Below are 18,350 nucleotides of genomic sequence, written 5' to 3' on the forward strand. Positions count from 1 at the left end.
TGCCCCCACCCATCATGAGGACGTTCTACAGGAGCACCATAGAGAGCATTCTGACAAGCTGTCTCTCTGTGTGGTGTGGAGGCTGCACCGCCTCCGATTGGAAGAACGTGAGGAGAGTGGTGAGGACAGCAGAGAGGATCATAGGGGCTCCTCTTCCCTCCATTCAGGACATTTCATCTCAGCGCTGCATGTCCCGTGCCCGTAACATCATCAATGACCCATCACACCCCCACCATGGACTGTTCTCCCTGCTGCCCTCTGGGAAGAGGTTTGCAGCATCCGCTGCAGGTCCACCAGGTTCTGCAACAGCTTTTTCCCTGCTGTCATCAGACTGTTGAACACTAGAACTGTTGAGCTCTAAACTGAACTCTGCATCACACATTCACAGAACTGTACTTTATGACACTACGGACCTCTATCTTGCACTATCTCGCACTACCAACTTTACTGAACTTGTATAAACCCTTTAAATAGAAGTTTAATACATGGTTTAGCATTCCTCTGCACACTCTTGAATACTGTTTTGCCTACTTGCACTATTGCATAATTATCACTGCTGCACTTATTTTTAATATATATATATATATATATATATAGTATATATGTATATATATATATATTCATAGGATATGTTACTTCTATTCAACTGCAATATCACTACTTTGTTGTAAGACGTATGCAACGGAATTTCGTTTTGTATGCACCATGTGCAGACAAGATGACAATAAAGTTTGTCTAAGTCTAAGTCTAAGTCATGTCAGGTCAGCTGTCTGGAGAGAGAGAGAAGTCAGGACCTGCGGGCGGAGCACCACCGTGCCACCGCCGCCATGACGGAACTCAAAAGCAAACTCCATGAGGAGAAGCAGAAAGAGTTAGCCATTACCAGGGAGACATTACTGCGGCAGCATGAAATGGAGCTGATGAGAGTGATCAAAATCAAAGATGGAGAGATCCAGCGACTGAATGCCTTGGTCCTCAGCCTGAGGGACGGCTCCATGGACAAGGTGATCCGCTCTATCCGTGTCTGACTATCCGCACGCCACGTCGGGCTTCGATGCGGCCGCTACCGTATTGTGTAGCTTGTCCCCAGTAAGCGTCGCGGCGCTCCGTTGCGGTCTCAACGGCCCGGTGTGGCGCAATGTCTGCTCAGGTGAGGAGGGGGGGCGCTTTGCTGGCGGAGGTGGAGGAGACGCGGCGGTGTCGGGAGACCGAGCGGTGTCGCCTCCACCAGGAGCGCGGAAGAAGCCCTGGCAGCGGCCCAGCAGGCCTGGCAGTCCCGAGCGGCCGAGCTCCGATCGGCTCATCACCAGCATCGGGAGGAGCTGAGCCGAACCAAGAGAGACTGCGAGAGGGAGATCCGCCGACTGGTAGGACTGATCAGATGCGCGGTGCGTGGCTATGTTCCCAATTTCGTTGTATACCTGCAGTGCAATGACACCTAAGGCATTCTATTCTATTCTATTTCACAAGAAGAAAATGTCCGGTTGCTCGCTTCGCTTTTGTCACAGCAAAGGTGTTCTAGTCGATTCAAGAAAAAAATTGGCCGGTTGCTCTCTTTGTTTTTGTCACAATTCTGGCAAATGAGTTTGCCCGCCTGCCTGAGCGCTCCCCGTTTGTACATCCAGACGGATGAGATCAAGCTGAAAGACAGAGCGGTTAGTGTTTTGGATGAAGCCCTGGGGCCGGCCACGTCCACCGCCTTCAGCTGCAGACTCAGGCTGCCGAGCAGCAGATCGCTGCCCTGAGGGATTCCCAAAGGGCGGGCCTAAACTACCCTGGAAGTGGGGTCAACGCCGCTACTAGCAATCCTCTTTATTGCGTAAGCCACCTCATCACACACTTGCAGTACGCATGACTTAGTTCGTTGCTGGAGGAAGGTAGCACAAAAACAGTTTTGAACTTTGAACGAGTGCTTGTGTGTGTGTGTTGCGGGGCGTTTTCAGTCTCAGGAGGATCGGGACACGCGACGGTTTCATCTGAAAATCGCTGAGCTCAGCGCAGTCATCAGGAAACTGGAGGATCGAAACGCCCTGCTTTCTGAAGAGCGCAATGAACTGGTAATTTATTGACGGCACGCTTGAAGGTTTGCGCTACGTTTGATGCGCGCCATCCAGCGAGGCACCCATTGCGCTTGCTTATTAGTTGAGCGGCGCGGCGAGTCGGTTGCCTGGTAGATGTCTTTTATTGGGAGCCAAAGCCACGATTCCGTTCAAACCGATGCAAAAGGAATGGATACGTTCTGGCCCGCGTGTTGTGCGTCTTTCACATCCCGCACTTCATGCTTGCAGCTAAAGCGACTGAGAGAAACAGAAAGCCAGTTTCTGCCACTCCTGTACAAAAACAAACGCCTGAGCAGGAAGAATGAAGAACTCTCGCTGGTGCTGTGTCGCCTTGAAAACAAAGTGCGCTTTGTCACCCAGGAGAACGAGGAGATGGCAAGCTTGGTAAGTCGACGCGGACAACGGCGGCGTGCCAACAGAGTCCACTGCATTTGTGTTCCACAGAGAAGGCCTAGTTCGCTCAATGACCTGGACCGCGGTTGCGGCCAGCAGGACGGTGAAATGGAGTTCCTTCAAGTTGTGGAGCAGCGGCACATCATCGACGACTTGTCCAAGGTCTTCAGGCAGGCGACTCGGTGCACGTACGGCAGCGCCGCGCTCGCTCGCTGTCGCCAGGAAACCTTTTCCGTCCAAAGCTTGGCCGGCGGCCGCCATCCAAAAAATTGGCCCCTTAAATTCCGACCTTTCAAGCAGGAGCATTGTGCGCACGCGTTTGAACACGCTTTAGACTTGTTTTGCCGTTTTCAGCAGCTCAAAGCTCCCGTTTTGTCAGCGCCTTTGCCACTCGCTGTGCGCTGAAAACGACGGACTTGCCCGGCTGCTCAGCCCGTCAACCATGAGCCGCGAGCGCGACGTCATTGTCCGTAGGCAGCTAGTGGCAAAATGCACCCTGTTAGAGTTGCGCTCGCTCCAACTTATTTTGCAAGAACCACACGGGAGACAAGTAAGTTCTTTTGGACACCTGCAGGTGGAGAGTCCATCCGTTGTACGAATGAAGTCTGACTCTCGGCTCCTGCACGAGCATTTTAATTAAGAGAAACAGGGTGGGTGTAAGAGTGGATTGAATAGAGGAAGCCCTTGACCTCTAGTCAAAACATAGCAAGGGGTGTTTTACAACTTTGTGTAGGAAGGGATAAGCGATAGGGATAAATAGGGGATAAATAATATTATTTATTACAGGTCGCAGTCAAAGTCAAAGCAACACAATGATACGATAAAGATAATCTGGAAAACCCTGACACACCCTGTAGTTGTCACTTTTGGAAAAGACGAGCGTCCCTCCAATCATCGCCGGTGACGTGTTTTTCAGGCTCTGGAGACAGGAGCTCATGTCAGAAATGTCATTGTGAGTCGCGTTTGTTTCTGCGCCGGAGCCGTTCGTTCCCTTTGCATCCAAAGAATCTCAAAGGCGGATTATTTGTGTCGACAGGAGAGAGATTTGCTGCTACGATACCGACGTCGAGAATCTCTGAGGAGGAACAAAGCGTGAGGTCCTGCAAGGTGAGTCTGTTTGTTTGCGGCTGCTTGGTGTTGCGCAAGATGAAATGGCCTTTTTCTCGCTATCGTTCCTCTCGTCGATTCATCGTGAGGTGTCGCTTCAGTTTGTTCAGAGAGATGTTTGCTTCCGCGCCCGCAGGTCATCGAAACATTTTACGGCTACGACGAAGACGTGTTGGTGGACTCGGACGGATCGTCCTTGTCTTTTCACACCGACAGAACCCCCGACACGGAACCCGAAGAGGTAGCCCGCCATTTCTGCCAGCGTATTGGCACCAAACATTCCTCTTCAGCCTGGAATCGGACTCGTCTTTGCGTCGCGGGTGCTTTGTCGCCGGTCTGACTGATTCTGGTACTAGTGCTGTGTTGCATTGGTGTGTGCATGAAGAGGCGGAGCTTCGCTACCGCCAGCTGACGCAAGAATATCAAGCGCTGCAACGAGCCTACGCTCTGCTAGCCCAGACCAGCGAAGGGGACTACGACGCCGAGAAGGAGATCAAGGTGGCGCCCCTTCCCGCAACCCCCGGCCGGGTCGCAGCCTCCCCGTTCTCACCCAGCCTCGGGTGTTCTCTGGTCTGAAAGGAGGAGGAGGAGCCTCCCTCCTCCTCCTTTCAGACCAGAGAAAAGCTGATGGTAGAAATGGGTCACTATCAAAGCAGAGTAGCAGATCTGGAGTCAGCGCTGAAGCAACAAGGACAGGTAAGCTCATCAATGAGCACACCTTTTTCTCAGACAAAATAGCTACATTCTTCAGTCACTCATCCGTCTGGCATTACTGGACCAACCCCCCCCCCCCCCCACCCCCCCCCGAACGTGGCTGGGAAAATGCGGAGAAAAGCAAATGTCATTTTCCAGTCAACCAAAGAATTTGTGGATGAAAATGACACAACATTCCAAAGCTGTCCACGCGTTTGTCTCTTCTAGAATGTCAAGTGGGTGGAGGAGAAGCAGCTGCTGCGTCAGAGCAATCAGCAGTTGGCGGAAAAGGTGACGGAAAGAAAGGCGCTGGGCGGAGTCGCTTGGCGTCACACCTGTCGGGAAGCCCCGCAGATGAGGTCTGACTGTCTTTTCAGGTCAGGCGGATGGAGGCGGAAGAAGCGCGTCTGAAAGAGCACATCCAGGATATCCGAGACCAAAACGAACTGCTTGAGTTCCGCATCCTGGAGCTGGAGGTGGGAAGACTCGCACAAGCGTGTTGAGGCCAGAGATGTGACGGACGGACGGACGGACGGACGGATGCATGCCTCTGCCTTTCAGGAGAGGGAGTGGCGCTCCCCCGTCTTGAAGTGTCTGCAAGTCCGTTTCCCAGACGGCCTCAGCCCTTTGCAGATCTACTGCGAGGCCGAGGGCGTGAGCGTACGTAAGCCGTCCCTCGCAACCCTAACCTTAACCCGAGGTCCCAGAACACCTTACATTGCTCCTTGCGCCTTTCCCCCGGACATCGTCATCAGTGATCTGATGAAGAAGCTGGACATCCTGGGCTATAACGCCGTAAGTGTATGTCGAACTCCTTATGTTCGCACTCCACGAGACTCGGCGGCTCAAATGTGACTTTTGGAAGGCTTTGCGCTGAAAGAAGCTTGTTGACGCTGTGCCTTTGGGCTCTTGCAGAATCTCACCAACGAGGAGCAGGTGGTCGTGATTCACGCCAGGACCCTTCTCACCCTAGCCGAGAAGGTAACGCGCACGTCCACGCACGCTCTCGCATTCTGCTTATGTGACAGCAGCCTTTCCTCAGTGGTTAGAATACATCAAAGTGACCAAGTCAGCACTTCAACAGAAGATGTTGGACATTGAAAGTGAGAAGGTAGACAGACACGCGACATCAGCCAAGGGGAACTCCGGCAATGTGCCCCAACAATTCTGACCTTGAGCTGTGCTAGGATATGTTCTGCAAGCAGAAGGGCTACCTGGATGAAGAGTTGGACTTCAGGAAGTGTTCCATGGACCAGGCTCATAAGGTAAGCCGCCCTCAAATCTCCCGCCGGACCACTGATGGACGAGGATTGCGGCCCAGAGGATCCTGGAGCTGGAGGCCATGTTGTACGAGGCGCTACCGCAGCGGGACTGCCCCGCCACGGACGGCGAAAAAGCCAGCCACGCTGGCGTGAATGACGTGCTGACGGCGGATCAGAGAGAAGAGCTTAGGAGCGCCGTGGACCAATGGAAGCGAGCCCTGATGTGCGAGTTGAGGGAGCGCGACGCTTGCATCCTCCAAGAGAGAATGGATCTGCTGCACAGCGCGCAACAGGTAAGGGCCCAAAGCCAGCCCGGCACTTACTTGCACGCTTACTGGCTTTTGAATGCCACTTTCCATTTGTCCGTCCTAGAGGAACAAAGAGCTGAAAGAATTCATCGAAGCTCAGAAGAGACAAATCAAACAATTGGAGGAGAAGTTTCTGTTTCTCTTTCTATTCTTCTCCTTGGCCTTCATTCTGTGGCCCTAACACCAGCTGGTGAGTGAGCTCCAGCGGCACCGCACTCGACACCTCCGATACACTGCCAGCCGGTCTCAGACGTTGGCAGACGCTCCGATGCCAACGTATACCCCCCGCCACGGTGACAGAGGCACCGCGTCACACCGGCGCTCATCCAATCAGAAGGCAGGAAAAGCAAATTCACATGCAGGGCACTTTTGAACCAGAAGAGAGCGCCACAAAAAACGGTTGTTGCCCCAAACGCGCACTAAAAAGGGTCAGAATAACAAGAGTCCCACTGGCCAGCCGGGGCCACCCGTCCAGCTGTTTCTTCAGGGGGGAAAAAATTTGGAGTCACCGGTGAGTACATTTTGCATTTAGCTCTGATTTTCTGCTTCTGTCTTCAAGTGTGTGGCATCCTGCGATCAAAGATTCAGCCAACCCCAAAGCGGTTGACCTCAACGTCCCACCACCATGCCTACCAGAGCAGGTGACGTGATGCTTTGGACATCCTTCCGTCTCAGATGCCCAAAAGTACTCTTTGCCACATCTGCGGCAATACGGTGTCTTTTCAAAGGTGCAAATAAATCCAGCGTGGGCGGAACACGCACGTCTTCGGTTTTTCCCGCTTTGTTTGTGTGACAGCTGTTGTGAAAATTTTATACAAATAAAGTTGTATAGTACAGGTTTGGCCAAGCCGCAACTCCCGAACCGCATGCGGCTCTTTTATGTTCATATCAACATTTGTGTGTGTGTGTGTGTGTGTGGGGGGGGGGGTTGTGCGTGTTGGCTTCACTTGAGTTCAATTTGGTATTTTGGTCAAAAGCGCATGTGGTGAAATTCCACAAAGTAGGATGGGCAAACACATTTCTTTAAACTATGAGTGTCAATTGGGCTCTCGAAATGGCAGGGAAAAGATGCACAGCAAAACGAAAATACGTAGATGAACACAGGACGTTTTAATCAGAGTGGGAAAGTTTCTATTTTTTGTTGAACGTGATGGCAAACCATTCTGCCTGATATGTCAGACCTCAGCGCATTTCAAAGATTCAAATCTTCAGCGCCATGCACTTCAGCTCACTCCATGCTAACATTGATCAGGCGTCGAACCCGCATCATCATGCTTAAGAGGTGGCCATGCTAACCAGTGCGCCATTATGTCAACGCATAATAACTAAGTCTACTGGTCAAAACAGCGGTTACTATATGACGTCGCTACGTCGTGGTCACGTGACGCAGACAAGACGTCAATGGACGTGGGCAGAGTTAACTTGTTTAAAAGGGAGTAGGCAGAAGAAATATTTAATTTATTTAAATCTATTTTGAGTGCACACCATTATGCCAATGCATAACAACTGTAAATCTACTAAACAAAACAGCGGTTGCTATATGACATCTGTCACGTCGTGGTCACGTGACATACGTGACGTCGATGGGCGTAACTTTCGCCGGAATTCAAATCCGCGGGGAGAGTTAACTTGTTTAAAAGAGAGTGGGCAGAAGAATTATTTAATTTATTTAAATCTATTTGGTGTGTGCGCCATTATGTCAATGCATAACAACTGTAAGTCTACTAAACAAAACAGCGGTTGCTATATGACGTCTGCCACGTCGTGGTCACGTGACGCGGACGTGACGTCGACGCCTACTTTACATCCCACCGATCACAGGACCCCTCGGCTGCATAACCGTGCACCCTTCCCAACCAATCGGATTTGCTATACGCGAAAACGACGCCAATGGAAAGAGCTTCCGCCCAAATTTAAATCCGTGGGCGTGGCTCGCAGCAGGAAGTAGGAAAATGGCGGCGATGTTGACAAAGACACGGCGGATGGTAACATACGACTAACAAGAGAAATATTTTTATTTTCTGCTTGCAACTGGACCGTCCAGAGCGTACACGGTAAGTACAACTCATCGTTTTTAAAAAGAAGTACTTTTGTTGCCCTGAAAAGCGAGTGAGCGTGGCGTTTGTGGGGGACGTCGAATTTCGACGATTCTTTCTGGTCAACGGTTGTAAATGATTGTGTTGATTAAAAAAGAAAACTTGATGTAACTCTACTTTTAACTGCCGTTTCAGATAGATTTGGAATTGCATCACATCCAATTTTGCCTAGAGCGTACACGGTAAGTAACACTCGTTGTGTTTAAGGAGATTTACGTTTGTAATAGCAGAAGTGTAGCCGCGTTGCGTTGTACGTGTGAATGTTGGTCCGGGCGAAATGTTAATGTTTAATTTCATTCCTTTAGGTTCCACGGTGTTTGTTGGCTGCAAGTTTTCCACTGCAAGAAGAGGCTCATATCATTGACCAGGAGCGAGCTACAATGGTGAGTAGCCATAACATTTATGTTAAACACTTCCTATTTCATGTCTAACAGTACTTGATTTAACAAATAACCATAAATAAATACAGTGTGGGCACTGAAGTTAACATATGTGATTATACTGCCTAATCTGTCACCGAGTAGATTGTTGCAAAGTAATATAAGATCCAAAGTTGTAATTCAGAATAGTTTTCAAAAGAAGGCCATTAGAATTATATACAAGTCTGATTACCCTGAACAAGCTATTAATTAAATCACAAATTCTTCAATTCAAAGATTTGGTAGATTATCAGACAAATAATGTCTAACAGTAATTGATTTAACACATCACGATAAGTAGATTGAGTGTGGGCACTCTCAAGTTAACATATGTGATTATACTGCCTAATCTGTTACAGAGTATGTTGTTGCCAAGTAATGTAGAATAGATCCAAAGTAGTAATCCAGAATAGTTTTGAAGAGGCCATTAGAATGATAAACAAATCTGATTACCTTGAACATGATAACAAGCTAAGTGTTTAATATGTCCTATGAAGTCAAAATTGGGCACCATCATGTGGTGAAATTTGGAATTGCATCACATCCAATTTTGCCTGGGAACAAACAGATTAAATAAATCTTAGTTTTGAATAAGCCACTCCTTCTCAAACAAGTAAACTCTGCCCATTTCGCGCAGTAGATGTTCTGTTAATATCTAGTATTTATACAAAGTCATAATTTAAATTGCTTTCAACCTTCATTCATCGGTTCAACCAACATTACTCGCTCTTATTACCAACTTGTATTGATTTAACTAAGCGTTTAATACTTCCTATCAGGTCTCAAGGCAAGATTTGGCAAAATACAATTTCAGCAAATCCAATTTTGCCAGGGAACAAAAATAGATTAAATAAACTAAATAAGTCTTCTTCCCATTAAATAAATCAGAAAAGTCTGTCTTGTAACCAGTCCTCTTCAAACAAGTAAAGTCTGCCCATTTTGTGCCGTAGATTTTGTGTCTATGCCTAGTATTTAAACAAAATCATAATTTAAACGACTTCTTTCCTTCATTCACTTTGGAAATTTGGAATTGCAGCAAATCGAATTTTGGCAGGGAACAAAAATAGATCAATTAAACTAAATAAGTCTTCTTCCCATTAAATAAATTAAAAAAGTCTGTCTTGTAACCAGTCCTTTTCAAACAAGTAAAGTCTGCCCGTTTTGTGCCGTCGATTTTGTGTTAATGCCTAGTATTTATACAAAATCATAATTTAAAGGACTTCATTCCTTCATTCACTTTGGAAATTTGGAATTGCAGCACATCAAATTTTGCCTGGGAAGAAAAGTAGATTAAATAAATTTAATAAGTCTTACTACTTCCCATTAAATAAATTAAATACGTCTTACTTGTTCCCACTCCTTTTCAAAACAGTAGTTTAAAACGAGGGCCCTTCACTCAATCTTTAACCTCAACCCCGCACGTTGTGTTGTATCTGTGAATGTTGGTTGTGGCCAAATGATAGTTTTCTTTCATTCGTTTAGGTTCCAAGAAAACTTGATGTAACTCTACTTTTAACTGCCGTTTCAGATAAGCGGGTATTACGTCGCAGTCATGTGCCGCGGATATGACGTAATTGCCCGAACCTCCGATTCAAATCTGTTGGCGCGATGGCCGTGAGCCACTGAGCAGCGACGATTATCAACAGAAATATCTTTATTTTCTGCTTGCAACTGGACCGTCTAGAGCGTACACGGTAAGTAACACTCATTGTGTTTAAGGAGATTTACGTTTGTAATAGCAGAAGTGTAGCCGCGTTGCGTTGTACGTGTGAAAATTGGTCGAGGCGAAATGTTAATGTTTAATTTCATTCCTTTAGGTTCCACGGTGTTTGTTGGCTGCAAGTTTTCCACTGCAAGAAGAGGCTCGTATCATTGACCAGGAGCGAGCTACAATGGTGAGTAGCCATAACATTTATGTTAAACACTTCCTATTTCATGTCTAACAGTACTTGATTTAACAAATAACCATAAATAAATACAGTGTGGGCACTGAAGTTAACATATGTGATTATACTGCCTAATCTGTCACGGAGTAGATTGTTGCAAAGTAATATAAGATCCAAAGTTGTAATTCAGAATAGCTTTCAAAAGAAGGCCATTAGAATCACAAATTCTTCAATTCAAAGATTTGGTAGATTATCAGACAAATAATGTCTAACAGTAATTGATTTAACACATCACGATAAGTAGATTGAGTGTGGGCACTCTCAAGTTAACATATGTGATTATACTGCCTAATCTGTTACAGAGTATGTTGTTGCCAAGTAATGTAGAATAGATCCAAAGTAGTAATCCAGAATAGTTTTGAAGAGGCCATTAGAATGATAAACAAATCTGATTACCTTGAACATAATAACAAGCTAAGTGTTTAATATGTCCTATGAAGTCAAAATTGGGCACCATCATGTGGTGAAATTTGGAATTGCATCACATCCAATTTTGCCTGGGAACAAACAGATTAAATAAATCTTAGTTTTGAATAAGCCACTCCTTCTCAAACAAGTAAACTCTGCCCATTTCGCGCAGTAGATGTTCTGTTAATATCTAGTATTTATACAAAGTCATAATTTAAATTGCTTTCAACCTTTATTCATCGGTTCAACTAACATTACTCGCTCTTATTACCAACTTGTATTGATTTAACTAAGCGTTTAATACTTCCTATCAGGTCTCAAGGCAAGATTTGGCAAAATACAATTTCAGCAAATCCAATTTTGCCAGGGAACAAAAATAGATTAAATAAACTAAATAAGTCTTCTTCCCATTAAATAAATCAGAAAAGTCTGTCTTGTAACCAGTCCTCTTCAAACAAGTAAAGTCTGCCCATTTTGTGCCGTAGATTTTGTGTCTATGCCTAGTATTTAAACAAAATCATAATTTAAACGACTTCTTTCCTTCATTCACTTTGGAAATTTGGAATTGCAGCAAATCGAATTTTGGCAGGGAACAAAAATAGATCAATTAAACTAAATAAGTCTTCTTCCCATTAAATAAATTAAAAAAGTCTGTCTTGTAACCAGTCCTTTTCAAACAAGTAAAGTCTGCCCATTTTGTGCCGTCGATTTTGTGTTAATGCCTAGTATTTATACAAAATCATAATTTAAAGGACTTCATTCCTTCATTCACTTTGGAAATTTGGAATTGCAGCACATCAAATTTTGCCTGGGAAGAAAAGTAGATTAAATAAATTTAATAAGTCTTACTACTTCCCATTAAATAAATTAAATACGTCTTACTTGTTCCCACTACTTTTCAAAACAGTAGTTTAAAACGAGGGCCCTTCACTCAATCTTTAACCTCAACCCCGCACGTTGTGTTGTATCTGTGAATGTTGGTTGTGGCCAAATGATAGTTTTCTTTCATTCGTTTAGGTTCCAAGAAAACTTGATGTAACTCTACTTTTAACTGCCGTTTCAGATAAGCGGGTATTACGTCGCAGTCATGTGCCGCGGATATGACGTAATTGCCCGAACCTCCGATTCAAATCTGTTGGCGCGATGGCCGTGAGCCACTGAGCAGCGACGATTATCAACAGAAATATCTTTATTTTCTGCTTGCAACTGGACCGTCTAGAGCGTACACGGTAAGTAACACTCATTGTGTTTAAGGAGATTTACGTTTGTAATAGCAGAAGTGTAGCCGCGTTGCGTTGTACGTGTGAAAATTGGTCGAGGCGAAATGTTAATGTTTAATTTCATTCCTTTAGGTTCCACGGTGTTTGTTGGCTGCAAGTTTTCCACTGCAAGAAGAGGCTCGTATCATTGACCAGGAGCGAGCTACAATGGTGAGTAGCCATAACATTTATGTTAAACACTTCCTATTTCATGTCTAACAGTACTTGATTTAACAAATAACCATAAATAAATACAGTGTGGGCACTGAAGTTAACATATGTGATTATACTGCCTAATCTGTCACGGAGTAGATTGTTGCAAAGTAATATAAGATCCAAAGTTGTAATTCAGAATAGCTTTCAAAAGAAGGCCATTAGAATCACAAATTCTTCAATTCAAAGATTTGGTAGATTATCAGACAAATAATGTCTAACAGTAATTGATTTAACACATCACGATAAGTAGATTGAGTGTGGGCACTCTCAAGTTAACATATGTGATTATACTGCCTAATCTGTCACGGAGTAGATTGTTGCAAAGTAATATAAGATCCAAAGTTGTAATTCAGAATAGTTTTCAAAAGAAGGCCATTAGAATTATATACAAGTCTGATTACCCTTAACATAACAACAAGCTATTAATTAAATCACAAATTCTTCAATTCAAAGATTTGGTAGATTATCAGACAAATAATGTCTAACAGTAATTGATTTAACACATCACGATAAGTAGATTGAGTGTGGGCACTCTCAAGTTAACAGATATGATTATACTGCCTAATCTGTTACAGAGTATGTTGTTGCCAAGTAATGTAGAATAGATCCAAAGTAGTAATCCAGAATAGTTTTGAAGAGGCCATTAGAATAATAAACAAATCTGATTACCTTGAACATAATAACAAGCTAAGTGTTTAATATGTCCTATGAAGTCAAAATTGGGCACCATCATGTGGTGAAGTTTGGAATTGCATCACATCCAATTTTGCCTGGGAACAAACAGATTAAATAAATCTTAGTTTTGAATAAGCCACTCCTTCTCAAACAAGTAAACTCTGCCCATTTCGCGCAGTAGATGTTCTGTTAATATCTAGTATTTATACAAAGTCATAATTTAAATTGCTTTCAACCTTCATTCATCGGTTCAACCAACATTACTCGCTCTTATTACCAACTTGTATTGATTTAACTAAGCGTTTAATACTTCCTATCAGGTCTCAAGGCAAGATTTGGCAAAATACAATTTCAGCAAATCCAATTTTGCCAGGGAACAAAAATAGATTAAATAAACTAAATAAGTCTTCTTCCCATTAAATAAATCAGAAAAGTCTGTCTTGTAACCAGTCCTCTTCAAACAAGTAAAGTCTGCCCATTTTGTGCCGTAGATTTTGTGTCTATGCCTAGTATTTAAACAAAATCATAATTTAAACGACTTCTTTCCTTCATTCACTTTGGAAATTTGGAATTGCAGCAAATCGAATTTTGCCAGGGAACAAAAATAGATCAATTAAACTAAATAAGTCTTCTTCCCATTAAATAAATTAAAAAAGTCTGTCTTGTAACCAGTCCTTTTCAAACAAGTAAAGTCTGCCCATTTTGTGCCGTCGATTTTGTGTTAATGCCTAGTATTTATACAAAATCATAATTTAAAGGACTTCATTCCTTCATTCACTTTGGAAATTTGGAATTGCAGCACATCAAATTTTGCCTGGGAAGAAAAGTAGATTAAATAAATTTAATAAGTCTTACTACTTCCCATTAAATAAATTAAATACGTCTTACTTGTTCCCACTCCTTTTCAAAAAAGTAGTTTAAAACGAGGTCCCTTCACTCAACCTTTAACCCTATTTATTCACCTTCTAGGCTAAGTGTTAAAGGCTAAGTGTTAAAGGCTAAGTGTTAAAGGCTAAGTGTTAAAGGCGAAGTGTTAGAGGCTAAGTGCCAGAGGCTAGGCGCCAGAGGCGAGTTTTTGTGGGCTGAAGTTTTAGTGGGGTTAGTGTGAATACAATCCAAAAGAATACAACAGAATACAATACAATAGAATATAATACATAGATTAAATTATATAGCTCTTACTACTTCCCATTAAATAAATTAAATACGTCTTACTTGTTCCCAATCCTTTTCAAAAAAGTAGTTTAAAACGAGGGCCCTTCACTCAACCTTTAACCTCAACCCCGCACGTCACATTGTGTTGTATCTGTGAATGTTGGTTGTGGCCAAATGATAGTTTTCTTTTATTCGTTTAGGTTCCACGGTGTTTGTTGGCTATGTTTTCCACTGTCAGAAGGATGAAAATACAAAGTACAACGCTTGGACGTGGGCGAAGGCGTCACCGGTGAGTCCTTCCTTCCTATTTATTTACCTTCTAGATGCTAGAGGCTAAGTGTTAGAGGCTAAGTGTTAGAGGCTAAGTGTTAAACACAATACGAACAACACAACGATACTGCACTGAACAACACGATACCGCACTGAGAAACACGATACCGCACTGAACAACACGATACCGCACTGAACAACACCATGCCGCACTGAACACCATGCCACACTGAACAACACCATCCCGCACTGAACAACACCATGCCGCACTAAACAACACCATGCCGCACTGAACAACACCATGCCTCACTGAACGACACCATGCCGCACTGAAAGACACCATGCCGCACTGAACGACACCATGCCGCACTGAAAGACACCATCCCGCACTGAACACCATGCCGCACTGAACAACACCATCCTGCACTGAACAACACCATCCCGCACTGAACAACACCATGCCGCACTGAACAACATTATGCCGCACTGAACATTATGCCGCACTGAACAACACCATGCCGCACTGAACAACACCATGCCGCACTGAACAACATTATGCCGCACTGAACAACACCATGCCGCACTGAACAACACCATGCCGCACTGAACAACACCATGCCGCACTGAACAACACCATGCCGCACTGAACAACATTATGCCGCACTGAACAACACCATGCCGCACTGAACAACACCATCCTGCACTGAACAACACCATTCCGCATTGAACACCATGCCGCACTGAACAACACCATCCCGCACTGAACAACACCATCCCGCACTGAACAACACCATGCCGCACTGAACAACATTATGCCGCACTGAACAACATTATGCCGCACTGAACAACACCATGCCGCACTGAACAACACCATGCCGCACTGAACAACACCATGCCGCACTGAACAACATTATAACGCACTGAACAACACCATCCCGCACTGAACAACACCATGCCGCACTAAACAACATTATGCCGCACTGAACAACATTATGCCGAAATGAACAACACCATGCCGCACTGAACAACACCATGCCGCACTGAACAACACCATGCCGCACTGAACAACACCATGCCGCATTGAACAACACCATGCCGCACTGAACAACACCATGCCGCACTGAACAACACCATGCCGCACTGAACAACACCATGCCGCACTGAACAACACCATGCCGCACTGAACAACACCATTCCGCACTGAACAACACCATGCCGCACTGAACAACATTATGCTGCACTGAACAACACCATCCTGCACTGAACAACACCATCCCGCACTGAACAACACCATGCCGCATTGAACAACACCATCCTGCACTGAACAACACCATCCTGCACTGAACAACACCATGCCGCACTGAACAACACCATGCCGCACTGAACAACACCATGCCGCACTGAACAACACCATGCCGCACTGAACAACATTATGCCGCACTGAACAACATTATGTCGCACTGAACAACACCATGCCGCACTGAACAACACCATGCCGCACTGAACAACATTATGCCGCACTGAAAAACACCATGCCGCACTGAACAACACCATCCCGCACTGAACAACACCATGCCGCATTGAACAACACCATGCCGCACTGAACAACACCATGCTGCACTGAACAACATTATGCTGCACTGAACAACACGATCCTGCATTGAACAACACCATGCCGCACTGAACAACACCATCCTGCACTGAACAACACCATCCCGCACTGAACAACACCATCCCGCATTGAACAACACCATCCTGCACTGAACAACACCATGCTGCACTGAACAACATTATGCTGCACTGAACAACACGATCCTGCATTGAACAACACCATGCCGCACTGAACAACACCATCCTGCACTGAACAACACCATCCCGCACTGAACAACACCATCCCGCATTGAACAACACCATCCTGCACTGAACAACACCATGCCGCACTGAACAACACCATCCTGCACTGAACAACACCATCCCGCACTGAACAACACCATGCCGCATTGAACAACACCATCCTGCACTGAACAACACCATCCTGCACTGAACAACACCATGCCGCACTGAACAACACCATGCCGCACTGAACAACACCATGCCGCACTGAACAACACCATGCCGCACTGAACAACATTATGCCGCACTGAACAACACCTTGCCGCACTGAACAACACCATGCCGCACTGAACAACACCATGCCGCACTGAACAACATTATGCCGCACTGAAAAACACCATGCCGCACTGAACAACACCATCCCGCACTGAACAACACCATGCCGCATTGAACAACACCATGCCGCACTGAACAACACCATGCTGCACTGAACAACATTATGCTGCACTGAACAACACGATCCTGCATTGAACAACACCATGCCGGACTGAACAACACCATCCTGCACTGAACAACACCATCCCGCACTGAACAACACCACCCCGCACTGAACAACACGATCCCGCATTGAACAACACCATCCCGCACTGAACAACACCATGCCGCACTGAACAACACCATTCCGCACTGAACAACACCATGCCGCACTGAACAACACCATGCCGCACTGAACAACACCATGCCGCACTGAACAACACCATGCCGCACTGAACAACATTATGCCGCACTGAACAACACCATGCCGCACTGAACAACACCATCCCGCACTGAACAACACCATGCCGCATTGAACAACACCATGCCGCACTGAACAACACCATCCTGCACTGAACAACACCATGCCGCACTGAACAACACCATGCCGCACTGAACAACACCATGCCGCACTGAACAACACCATGCCGCACTGAACAACATTATGCCGCACTGAACAACACCATGCCGCACTGAACAACATTATGTCGCACTGAACAACACCATGCCGCAATGAACAACACCATCCCGCACTGAACAACACCATGCCGCATTGAACAACACCATGCCGCACTGAACAACACCATCCCGCACTGAACAACACCACCCCGCACTGAACAACACGATCCCGCATTGAACAACACCATCCCGGACTGAACAACACCATGCCGCACTGAACAACACCATTCCGCACTGGACAACACCATGCCGCACTGAACAACACCATGCCGCACTGAACAACACCATGCCGCACTGAACAACACCATGCCGCACTGAACAACATTATGCCGCACTGAACAACACCATGCCGCACTGAACAACACCATCCCGCACTGAACAACACCATGCCGCATTGAACAACACCATGCCGCACTGAACAACACCATCCTGCACTGAACAACACCATCCCGCACTGAACAACACCATGCCGCATTGAACAACACCATGCCGCACTGAACAACACCATCCTGCACTGAACAACACCATCCCGCACTGAACAACACCATGCCGCACTGAACAACATTATGGCGCACTGAACAACATTATGCCGCACTGAACAACACCATGCCGCACTGAACAACACCATGCCGCACTGAACAACACCATGCCGCACTGAACAACACCATGCCGCACTGAACAACACGACGTCGCACTGAACAACACGACGCCGCACAGAACAACACGACGCCGCACAGAATAACACAATACCGCACAGAACAACACAATACCGCACAAACAGTTTTAGATAATATTACGTCGCAGTCATGTGACGCGGACATGACGTCAATAGGCGGAACTCACGGCAAAATTATAATCCGTGGGCGTGGCTTGCAACAGGAAGTAGGAAAGCGGCAATTATGGCAAACAAGACACAGCGGTTAGTAACACGATGACTAACAAGGCAAATATTTTTGTTTTCAGCTTGCAACTTGACCGTCTAGAGCGTACAAGGTAATTACAACTGTTTTTTTTTTAGCCCTGAAAAGCGAGGGAGTGTGGCGTTTGGGAGGAATGTCGAACTCGGCGTCTGCTTCCAGCCACAGACGCCAAATTTCGACGATTATTTCGACTGGTCAACGGTTGTAAATTATTGCGTTGACTAAAAACTTTATTTAACTCTACTCTTAACTTTGCCGTTTCAGATATGCGGGTATTACACCGCGGAAATGACGTCAATAGGCTGAACTCTCGCCAAAATTCAAATCTGTGGGCGCA

The 18,350-nt window shown here is 45.6% G+C and overlaps 1 protein-coding gene and 1 long non-coding RNA gene across 2 annotated transcripts; both read left to right on the plus strand.

The window, feature by feature from the left end:
• The first annotated feature begins 1,689 nt into the window (after nt 1-1,689).
• LOC148378041 (uncharacterized) lies at nt 1,690-2,367 on the plus strand. The gene is made up of 3 exons (XR_015856226.1): nt 1,690-1,819; nt 1,944-2,057; nt 2,289-2,367. It is a non-coding gene; the product is annotated as an uncharacterized LOC148378041 (long non-coding RNA).
• Nucleotides 2,368-4,142: 1,775 nt separating this feature from the next.
• LOC148378042 (janus kinase and microtubule-interacting protein 3-like) lies at nt 4,143-5,812 on the plus strand. The gene is made up of 9 exons (XM_088368038.1): nt 4,143-4,256; nt 4,482-4,544; nt 4,631-4,729; nt 4,815-5,048; nt 5,169-5,234; nt 5,296-5,364; nt 5,441-5,518; nt 5,575-5,738; nt 5,809-5,812. Exons 1-9 carry the CDS (start codon nt 4,188-4,190, stop codon nt 5,810-5,812), a joined length of 846 nt encoding a protein of 281 aa, XP_088224164.1. The 5' UTR covers nt 4,143-4,187.
• Nucleotides 5,813-18,350: the final 12,538 nt, after the last annotated feature.

Source organism: Syngnathus floridae, unplaced genomic scaffold (genome assembly GCF_059516105.1).
Source record: "Syngnathus floridae isolate MCC-2025c unplaced genomic scaffold, RoL_Sflo_1.0 HiC_scaffold_67, whole genome shotgun sequence".
Taxonomy (NCBI): Eukaryota; Metazoa; Chordata; class Actinopteri; order Syngnathiformes; family Syngnathidae; genus Syngnathus; species Syngnathus floridae.